This window comes from Clupea harengus, chromosome 20 (genome assembly GCF_900700415.2).
Source record: "Clupea harengus chromosome 20, Ch_v2.0.2, whole genome shotgun sequence".
Classification (NCBI taxonomy): Eukaryota; Metazoa; Chordata; class Actinopteri; order Clupeiformes; family Clupeidae; genus Clupea; species Clupea harengus.
This window is the reverse complement of record NC_045171.1, coordinates 3,917,854-3,929,104: the sequence shown is the minus strand read 5'-3', so window position 1 is coordinate 3,929,104 and position 11,251 is coordinate 3,917,854. Positions and strand designations below refer to the sequence as shown.

Genomic DNA, 11,251 nt, shown 5'->3' with positions numbered 1-11,251 from the left:
TAATGCATAAAATACTCTTTATTTGGTTATTGTCGCTCAAATCTGTTCAAAAATATGACTTATACCAACAGCTTTAAAAGCTGACGAGAAAATGAATTCCATGCATACATTTTATTTCTGGAATGAATAACAAAAACGTGACATCACAATGCAAATGTGGGCAGGATCATTTTAGAACACTCCTCACACAGACTACTCAGTCATGGAATGAATGACAGATGGAATGTGATGAGAAGAAATATCAAACAGGGATGGTTATGGGAACCTCAGCTGATAAGCGCATCATCATCAGGCTGCCGGTGGATCCAGAGAGTCCCTTTTCGTATTTGGTAGCATCACTTTTCTTAAAGCATGAAAAAGGGGCAAACCTCAACCAACCAGGGACACCAACACACTCATGACTGATGATGGACCGGAAAGAAAGAAAGAAAAAAAAAAAAAAGAAGAAAAATCTGTTGAGTGTTGTTTTCTTTTGACTGGACACAGAACATGGATATGACAAACATCTTTGGAGACTCAGGTCCATCACAGATTTGTGGTAAAATGAGAAGAAGGGAGCACCACATAATCTATAAGGTTTTAGAGTGACTGTAAACAGTTCTCAGCTCTAGAGCACAGGGTCCGAGAGGGGACGTGACGTGACGTATCTCTCTGCCCCCTGAGAAGCATTAGATTGACAACATAGCGAGCGCAGGTGTGGGGAGACCTTTCAAGCAAAAGTTGAACAGTCAGTGCCGTCAGTCCAGACAGGAATGAAGATTGACCGAGACCCGGAATTACAACAGAATTCCCCGGCGAAACAATTAACATGCTTCTGATATGAGGAACAGGAGTCAAAGGGGAGTCAAAGGGGACAAAACTGGAATGCACAAATGGCATCGGTTACGACGCAAGCGAAGCTTGAACAATAGGCAGCAGAACAAAGTTCAGTTTTCGTTTATATGTCAGCATATACACCATCAGTGTTCCAAAATGTTTTCAACTAAATCTGAGAAGAAAAAAAAAAAAGCCATAATGATTTCAACCAAATTTAAGAAAAGTGCAAATTTACTAATTGGCTTATTTTAGCTTCAAGTCATCTAACTTGATCGTACATTTACAATAAGCTGGTTATTGGCAGTGATGGTATGAAGTCAGCTTAAAAAAGGTTGTGCATATATTAAGCCAGCAAACGCATAGCATCTGATATCAGATGCAGGCTGGTGATGTCATACTTCTGTGTTTTTTTTGTTTTTGTTTTGGTAGATACAGGTGCTTTTGTGCTTTTAAACGTAGTGTAGACACTGTTTGTGTTTGTACACAAGAGCACACATGAGGGAACTCCTCTTGGCTGCTTTTCTGGATACATCATACTTTGTGATTTCTTGACTGGCAGGGAGCTTCTAGCTTGATTTCTTTTCCTGAAGGGCGGGGGGACCTCTCGACTTGTTCAGCACTACAGTAGCCTAAGAAAGAGATTGACAGAAGAGTTTGATCGTTTGTTGTATTAAAACACTAACAGTGTCGGCCTTTAGCACAACAAAATGACAAATTCCTCATCTTAACAGGGAAACTTTCCAACCTGGGCCCTATTTTTAGATCTTTTGGGGTTCAAACATTAGTAAGGACAATTAATGATTGAAAAATGGCTATGCAATGTTATCCCATGCATCTGTGTCAAAGTGTGACAACATGGAAAGGATCCTGGAAAGGACCTGTGTCTGTTTACCTCAAGAACTGCAAAGTTTCTTTGTTTAAGTTTTAGTTTCTTTCCAGACACTTATAATAACATTATAAGCCTGTAAGTGGCCAAAATAAGCGGTTTACTCTGATGCAGATCCATGCCCCATAGGATTCCATTGTATAGCCATTTTGCAGTTGCTGCTTATAGCATTGTAACTCAATACTGGACTGATTTCAATCGTTAATTGTCCTTAGTAAAAGTATGGACCCAAAACAATCTAAAAATATTTAGAAAAATTTCCCTTAAAACAGCACGAAGAGCAGGATACACTTACATGTTTACATTTGACAACTTTTCACATTTATTTAAAACCAACAGAGAGTGGTTAGTTAGTTAGACCTGAGGTTGAGGAACAGTTCTATTATCGTTGTAAAGACCTCACCTGCTCCAGTAACACTCCCGCTGCCTGGTCTATGGCAGTGCCCACCCCGTGGTATTGGCCTGAGTAGCGGATGAACGCCCAGGTCAGCATGGAGAGCATGGACACACCCAGGGCACAGTCACACGCAAACGAAACAGAAGCCAGGCCGATGAAGAGCAGGATACCAGACAGCACGTACAGGAGGCACACAAGGACAAAAAGCACGGCAGGCGTTCGGAATGCACTGAAGACGTTCTTTGACTGGAAAAAGCAAAACAAAATGGCAAAATGATATTAACAAGCACATATCAACACACACAAAACACACATAAGGCTAATGTGGAGTACAAACTACCTGCTAACATTACTGATTATGCCATGCTTAATGTGGGGCATGTTCAGGTTTCTCAATGTGTGGAGTTTGAATGTCTAGACCCAGACACCGAAAATCCAGAAAATCAGGAAACCTATGGAATGTGGCTTTGCTACAGATGAACAGTGGCGAGATATTTAAAGTACGAAGTAGAAAAACTGAATTGAAGTAAGTCTTCTTTTACCACCAGCCAGCTTTGCTTGTGAAGGACACTCAGCTAAAATAGCTAAAGCTCTCTATATGTGCATATAAATGTGATGTTTATAAACACTATAAAAGCTATAAACACTGTAAACCGTAGACAAAAATAAATAGTATTCTGTTTTCATTTCACTCCAGAGTCCTGGAACTGGCACTTGCCTCATTGTGTTTGCTGAAGGAAGTCCAGAGCTCCTCCAGTTCGGCGTGCAGCTGGGCCTGGTAGCGGTCGCAGAACTCCTGGCCTCCCATCTTCTTAGTGGCGGTGAAGAGATGGAGGGCATCATTGAGACAGAACTTGTGCTTCTCCTCCAGTGAGGTAGGGGCGACGTAGGGCAGGTCTCCTCCACATACCTGACACACAGGGGCAAAGAAGAAGAGGAGTTTGGAGACTTAACACAGAGGGAAAAAATGAGCTACAGTCTACATGGCAAAACACTGAATAGACCTGGGGACACAGAGCCCCCACCTTTTCATTTGATCACGACAGCTACATTCTATATATGCCTTTCATTGGGTATCTCTATTATCGCTAAAAACGTATGCATGTATGTTTATGTGCATTAGTTCCTCACCTTCTCCATGTTCTTGTAATATTGGTCTTTGGCTGCAGCGACAGCTGCAAGGTTATTGGCCTCTGCTGTAGCCTGGAGAAGAGTGAAGGAAAGTTACTACAAGTTTGATCACGCTTTCGAGACTTGGCTCAAGGCCAGGCGGACTTGGATGAGAAGGTAGACAACAGGGAGGTTACCATCAGCATAGACTTTGGGTGTGGCAGGTCTTCGCCCTGGTAGATCTTGATGTACGCCTTAAGTCAAACAAAAGGAGATGGCACTGTGAACACTACAGAGGGGCGGATGAGTCATGGCACTGAGTCATACATTTCAATATTCTGGGCACACAAGAGAAAATGAAGACGCCTGCAGAGTTGCCAGCACATGGGCCGGGATTGGCGGGCTCACCTTAAAGAACTCGACCAGGCCTCGGCAGGTCACCTTGGTGCCGTTGATCTCTTTCTCGGCCAGCGCATCAGGCTTCAGCAGTGAGGGGATTAGGTTGCACAGCTCCTCTTTAAACTCAGGTGCCACGTCTACAGTTTAGGTGGAAAGGGCACATCAATGGGAGTTGTGAGGGATCTTCGAGGTATAAAATAACGAAACGAGGACATGCTTTGAGTTCTACTTATCATAAATGTAATACTTGTTTAGCACAATAGGAGACATAATTAAGTAGACAACATGCTCTGACAGGGTGGTGAAATTATGTCAGTTAGCCAAGATGCATTATCAGGCAGCCGTCCAGAGCTTGCTATCATGTTACAAAAGGCAACTCGGAAGAGTTTGTTTTATGGACATATGGAGTTCCATACCACTGAGTTGGCCTTTGAAGGAAGGACTGGTGGCCACTTTTAACCCAGGATGTGGTAAAAGGAAACAGGAAATTGAGGTGAAACAGGAATGAATATGCTCTCTCACTGTCTGCAATTCCTCATGCTGAGTCTCCTTGACCTGTGTGTCGTAAACACACACACACACACACACACACACACACACACACACAATCAGAGGAAATACCATGAATATTACCTATCTTAAATCAAGTCTAAAACAGTTTGAATGTGTTCATACTGCACATTTCCTAAAAGTCACTGTTGCCATTACGGTATATTGGGGATGCAAATTATGACAATAATGAATACAGCAGTGGTTACAAAGTTACGGTACCTGCAGTCGTTTGTCCAGAAACTCCCTCCCTCCGCTTAAGCCGTACTTGTACTCATAGGGGAAGCTCCAGTCTCGAATCACGAACATGAGGGACTGCAAGGAGAGGCCACCAAGAGTGAGAGACCGCAGAAAAAAGTACATACCACAAATAATGAGTGGAGGTATCAGTTCTTCCAAACGTCTTGCACGTAATTCATCTATTTAAGGTCACCGAAGCTTTGATGTTTAACAACACCCCCAGGGTAGGTGCCAAGGGAAAACAATCGACTACTAGGAATTACACAGGGTGCTTTTCTCATCAATTAGTTCATTTACAGAGCCTGAGTTTAAGTGATATTGATACTTTTAGTGCATTTATGAGTTGGTCCAGTGTGGTTTCTCACTGCATGTCTAAGATGGCCCCAAGTTGCCACTTTGCTGAGGTGTATTAGACTTGGCATGGCTAAAATCCAGGACAATTAAATGCCAGATAAAGGGTGGTAAAAAAAAAGATCACATTGAATACACACATCAACTGAATATGGAGGAAATGGATATGTTGGAAGATCATATGCCATTACTGTAACTATTTCTTTGTTAATTCTTCAAAATCCTAATTTTCCTATTTTTGTTCGCCCACATAGCAACAAATGGCTGTCAGCACTTGGTTTCACTTCCTGGGTTTGAATCGAGACAAGAACTTTGTTCTCACCTAAATCTGACTTGAACCCAGTTAATTTACAACAAGGCCTGAGACCAGCTCTCAAAACCCAAATGAACCTTACACACCTCACTGCTCCAGAGTTTGAACGTATATTAATCATATATTTATCATGTATTTATCATATATTTTCTGTGTTAAATGAGTGACTACTGATGTACTTCTGTCAGGGCACCTCCACACCAATCTCAAATCCTACCTTAAATGAAAATGGTACCAAGGTAGATGCATATATAGATCTAATCAAGATTTGTACCTCCTCCCAAATACAGTCTAGCCGGTAGTCCTTAATTATAATAATTCTTATAATTATAATAATAATTCTTTCTGCTCCTTTCATTGAACAGAAAAACAATGTTCTGTGTTGATCAGAGACTCTGCAACACTCTGGGTCCATTAATCGCGTGATACTTCATTCAACGACATTAATCAAAGAGAGGCCACACTCAGGAATAATGTCAAATCAAATTTCTGTGAGTGACATTCTTATTATTAATTGCAGTTTGTCAAAAGAACCATATGATAATTACTGACCAAAGGGCAAGCCTGTAGCACATTAGAGTGCGATAACTACATTTGGCTGTATTTATCCAAGTGACCAGGCCAGGTAACAGCATAAATAATACCAGCCACTGTACATACCTGAAAGGGCTTCAAGAAGATTTCGTCCATTGCAAGACGACCATACTCTGTGAAAAGCTGCGAGGACAGAAAAACATACAATCACACACACACACACACACACCAATCACACACAATCAATATCACCTCATTTTCTAGAAAAGTTGCAACCCCCCCCCCCCCCCCATATTTTCTTCTTTGGTGATGCTTCTCAAGCATAGATACGTGGTCAAAATGGGATATCTTATTGAAGCATTTTAAACCATGAATCCGATTGGAATGCCTTTCGCCTCAGCCCTGAGGAACATTAGTCATCACATGACTGCCAGATCTTTACTTCCAGCTGCCAATGACAGCCAAAGAGTTCACCCATAAAACCCAAAGCATAAGCCATCCCCCCACTGCTCCCAGAATGCCCCGTATCCAACAGTAGACCATTTCATCCCGCTGAGAGAAAACCAGGCCAAAGGCGACGAATAACCCTCCTGGGTGCCGAGTGTTACAAAACACGCAGAAACACTTAAGTTGCAGCTTATTGCTAACACTTAACAGCAAAAGTGCTGGTGTAGTGGCAGTGTGGTAAGACTGCTAACCTGGAGCTGCTGGAGGTCGTCTTCCTGGATGTTCTGTGAGAGGTTGTAGATCTGCAGAGGACATGCAACAAAAATGAGGCACTCTGTAGCTGGGACATTCAGTGGTAGACCAACAACAAGTATCACTTCTGCTGCTAATCACAGCTTCCTCAATATAACTGACACAAAGTAGAACATTTCTTGCCAGATCATTAACATAATTATTAGTAGCTGCATTATATGTATATATGTATATATATATATATATATATATATACATATATATATATATATATATATATATATATACACACACACACACACACACACATACACTGGTAATTGACCCTTCTACATGGTCTGACAACATGCCATTTCATAGGTTTTTGTGACTCTCTGAAGAAATGGAATCTGCCACACCTTATGGCCACAGGTGATTCCAGACAAGGGGCTCCGGAATGGCATGGCAAGCACGCAGGAACACACACACAGAGTTGAGGCCTTTGACATACCTGCATGGAGCTGGTCATTGTGCTGAGGGCAAAGATTGTAGCGCAGTCTTTCACTGTGGACTGGTTATCGAAGGCACCCTGAGTGTCCATTAGAAGCACAGCAACCTTGAAAAGACAGTGATGTGATACAAACATGAATCAGAAAGATCAACATTACCAAGGTTCAGGACAGGCTCCTCAAGCACAATCTTACAATACGAGATCTGTTAATGGAGCATCTGACTATCAGATGAACTGGAAAGAATTCCAACCAAATTATAATAGTCAAACATTACATAAATATTCCAGAAAACTAACCTAAATAAAAAAAAAATGTTTAATCAATGTCTGAATGTCTTTTAACAGTTGGACAAATCCAAAAATGTGTTCAACCTGATTGTTTGGTTTTACTTTATCCCAAGTGAAGTTACCTCAAGAGTACAAGAATGCAGATTAGGGTTTTAAAATACCCATTTCTAAGTACATGGCCAGATTAAGAGCACAAATGGCCCAGGGGCTACACCTAATCAAAGGGCCCCCTCAAAATGATTATATTTTCAGGCCATCTAGGAAATATACCAATTTGCAACCACAATGAAATATTACATCATGACTTTACCACCCTTAACACAACACAGGTACACTACATGGCAACTCGGCTATACCTGGCTACACCAAATGTGAGCACCTAGATGATATTATGCTAATTAGGATGTCACAAACACTCAATAATCATATTAATGTGAGTTCAGTACACTACAGTATTAAGTAAATTGTGTTTGTATGATTTATGTTTGAACAATTATTTTACAAGGACAAAATCAAGGCTATATGAAAACATAAAACCAAGGCACAACAATATGAAGGTAACATCAAACACAAATGAAATGCTAGATCTACACAGATAGCAGATGGGACACTTTCTACACCTATCAAAATAAAACAGCACAAGATTGTGCAGATATCTGATCCTCACTTTTATCTATCAAGTGCACAGCACAGTGAAGACACAGTTAGCTAAAAGGAGTAATTCATATTTGCAAAATACTTCTGACACACTAACACAGAAGTTACTTTCTTGCATATACAAGTGGATCATCTTTTAATATGTTCAAGAACTTCCAGATATTGCATGTATATCATTTTTTAAACTAAATAAAATGTCCACTATCCAGGGCCCTTTAAAACGTATTATGCATCTTAGCAACAAGGATTACGATTATAGCGAACAGTCCTGTGTATTAGAACCCTATGAAAGTGGAAAAAGATGATCTGATTATCGAAATTCGGTACTTTATGGGTCTCTGTAGGGAACCAAATCACAATATCTACATCCCAGATCGTGCACAAGGAACTACAGGCAAGCCATGGACACATAAAGCTTAATGTTGTGCAAACTTCCACGGCCCTAAAAATCTAAGTTTAAGAGAGCATCTCCCTCCGCGCCCCGCTTCAGTACCTGAGTGCCGTCACTCTTGTCCACCAAGAACACCTCGCTCCACAGCTGGATGCCTGTGGTCTCAGGTTCTGAACCCCCCCTCCAGGAGAACCCGGTAAGTTCGTCATTATCCTGTCCCAACCAGTCCTCTTCGTTCTAGGGAGTGGAAGAGGTCATTGGGGGAGTGAGGGAGGGACAGAGAGAGAGAGAGAGAGAAAGAAGAGCAGACAAAGACAAAAAATCCTTTAAAGACTGATACACACATACAATACTATACAATAATATAGTGAGGCTCCACCCAGTAACACCCCCCTGCCTATGATGGATAATCACTAGCATGTTCTAGGGCCCCTGTCCCTCTCTGTGTGGCGCCTCTAGAGCGTTTAGAAACAAAAGGAAAAGTGAAGCGAGTGGAAGAGCAATGGTGGCAGTTGTGGTACAGCAAAATGTCACAAAACAGCACAAGTAGCTGTCATAACAGGAAGAGGACCAAGCCCACTAAATGACACCATCTTACCATTGCTCAATGTTATTTCATGTTGCTTAAATGTACACAAGTGTTTTAATTAGCACAGCTTCTGTGCACGTGATCACTTACCCTCCTGCGCATATACCGAAGCATGAAGTCTAGAAGAAAGCTCTTGCCCTTACGGAAGGCCCCAGCGACGGACAGCACGACTACATGCTTGTCTCGGACCTCTGGGGCAAGAAGAACCTTCTCCAAGGCCTCAGTGTCAAGGTCAAAGGAGTGATCCTCCTTATTTACCCGGACTATTTGAACTGAGCAAGGCTCACTCCCCATTTTGGTTCCCTGATGCAGCAGCCTGTGGTGGGATGACATGATTATTGACAAAACTAATAAAAACAGGGATTTGCGACTCATACAAAAGGCCTTAATAATATAAAACATTACATCAATTGCAACTTCTATTCCAGATGTAATACAGTACTTGCTTCTTGTTTCTGAGGGTATATAGCTTTCTTCACGTTTGTGACCAGATAAGTGGTTCGACGGCTGGTTTCTCTATCGAAACAAATCTGCGTCTGTAGATGCGCAAGCGGAAAAATGGGCCAATGGTAACAGCGAAACGCCAACCGCGTGCTCCCGAGCCACTCACGGATTCCACCGCTGTTGAATGAGTTGCTTTGTTGTTCCACGGCGACTACCCACACCCGCCGGCACGAAAACACAAGCAACATTGCTGAGGAATTAACCACTGCTAATCAATGTCGATAAGCAGCAGTCCAAGCGCTCAGACGTTGGGGGCTGTTATTGGTCCATTATCCCAAGAATACATAAACCGTACAACTCCCGTTTCTGTCATGAATGACACCTAGTAAGACTGACATTACTTGCCAGCAGAGATTACGAAATTATGGTTAGGGTCCCAGGAGACAGCATACGTTTCCTAATTATGTCACAGTTAGAGAAAGTAGACGAAGGACCACAGCACCACTCTAATTGTATTCTATGGGTCTGCTTATTTGAACAGCTCGCCTCTTGGTGAAATCAGAATAATCTGACGACCATTAAGACAACTTGCAGGTACATTCATTTTTCAAGCAACAATTCATAAATAACTCACAAATCACTCAAACCTCCCCGATACAAAGAGAGACTAGAAAAGACACTGACTAGAAAAGAAAGAATGACAAATATGTGGTTCCACCCTGAGTGTCATAACACCTGTATGACATATTACAGGTACGCTACTGTGAATAACTGGGAGTGAGGGATAACATTGCATGGTCTATGGGCGGTTCTTATTTATGTTACTACAATAACATATATCAAATAACAAATATGAACGGCACATTTTAACAAACGGCAAATTAAGTTGACATGCCGAACTAAATTAGTCACTGTTAACGTAAATCCATTAACGCTGCCTACGCTAGCCACATAAAATCTAGAAACTCCATAGATTGTTTGACGGAGTGACCTGGATAAACACGTAACTAAATGGACATTTGATTGGCTTTGCTAAATTAGCGAACGCTAAAGGGTAGCTAGCTACGCTAATATGAACGTACTTTGAAAAGACTAGGGGCTAGCTAACGCTAGCAAGAAAGCTAAACTAGCTGTACGGGATGGGATGATAATAGGCTTGCTCATATTAGCGTAGCAAAGTACAGGTAAAGCTAAAACAAACGGCCGACATAGCTTCATTGTCCGAATACGACTATAAAACATCCGGGTGATAAAAAACGCGTTCAATGTATGTTGCAAAAATAATGCTGATATCTTGTTTCCACATGTAACTTAACGTTAATAAAGCAGTTCAACAAGGCAGTGAAGAGATGCGGAACACCAGAATTTGTTCACACGCATCCAACAACTAAGACACGTTAGTTCATTAACAGGCACGTTGCAGTCACATAGTAACACTTCTTAAACAGCAGTTATCTTTACCTTTGGTATCCGTCAATTAGTCCAAGCTTCTTCTTTACAGTAGCTGTGCCTCAACTAATACACTCCAACTAAACTTTTACCAACTACGAATCTATCTGACACTTCCCACATCCAACTGCCCGACAGGATTTGTAGTTCTTTTGGCAATCACTCATAGCGTCTAGTCGTCATTATGGCATGCAAGTGAACTACGTAGTCGAGGATGCTGTTCCCCACTTGAGGAAATGTCATGTTCATGGAACATGTAGTTCTTCCAACGTGCTACGATTGCGGAATCAGCAAAATGCAATGATATCCTATTCATTTTAGATGCTTTTCGACAATGTATGAAAAAAATAAATCATAATTGATTATTAGACAGCACAGGCCTTTTACACTTATACGGTCATATAAAAAAAAAACACAACGTATCCTCTTTGAGAAGTTTTTGTAGGCTCCATCAGTTTTTCCATGATTTCTGCCATAAACAGAGGAGGGCGTGTATGCAGACCAAGTTGTATGAGTGCCCATAATTAGAACCACATTCATCCACCAACATACCAGAATATTCTCATACATTTACTCACTGCATTACCTCTCTTTTATGTATAAGGTATTCTGCAGTGTTCACATTCATTGCAATATGACGATCAGCTAC

General features: G+C 41.4%; 1 protein-coding gene across 1 annotated transcript; it reads right to left on the bottom strand.

Moving 5' to 3' along the window:
- On the bottom strand, nucleotides 1-10,742 carry atl3 (atlastin 3). The gene is made up of 14 exons (XM_012841006.3): nucleotides 10,615-10,742; nucleotides 8,800-9,025; nucleotides 8,223-8,357; nucleotides 6,785-6,889; nucleotides 6,294-6,344; nucleotides 5,722-5,778; nucleotides 4,380-4,472; nucleotides 4,025-4,163; nucleotides 3,618-3,745; nucleotides 3,407-3,463; nucleotides 3,231-3,302; nucleotides 2,818-3,009; nucleotides 2,106-2,345; nucleotides 1-1,445 (listed from the first exon to the last, which is right to left on the bottom strand). The coding sequence occupies exons 2-14, from the start codon at nucleotides 9,001-9,003 to the stop codon at nucleotides 1,383-1,385; spliced, it is 1,536 nt and encodes a 511-aa protein (XP_012696460.1). The 5' UTR covers nucleotides 9,004-9,025; nucleotides 10,615-10,742; the 3' UTR covers nucleotides 1-1,382.
- Between the last annotated feature and the right edge of the window lie 509 nt (nucleotides 10,743-11,251).

Excerpts from the sequence above, each read along its gene's own strand:
- atl3 (XM_012841006.3), bottom strand. The coding sequence starts at position 9,003 with ATGGGGAGTGAGCCTTGCTCAGTTCAAATAGTCCGGGTAAATAAGGAG. Across the intron at positions 4,473-5,721 it reads TCTTCTTGAAGCCCTTTCAG|TCCCTCATGTTCGTGATTCG; the intron begins GTATGTACAGTG and ends CTCTCCTTGCAG. Across the intron at positions 2,346-2,817 it reads CCTTCAGCAAACACAATGAG|TCAAAGAACGTCTTCAGTGC; the intron begins GCAAGTGCCAGT and ends TGCTTTTTCCAG.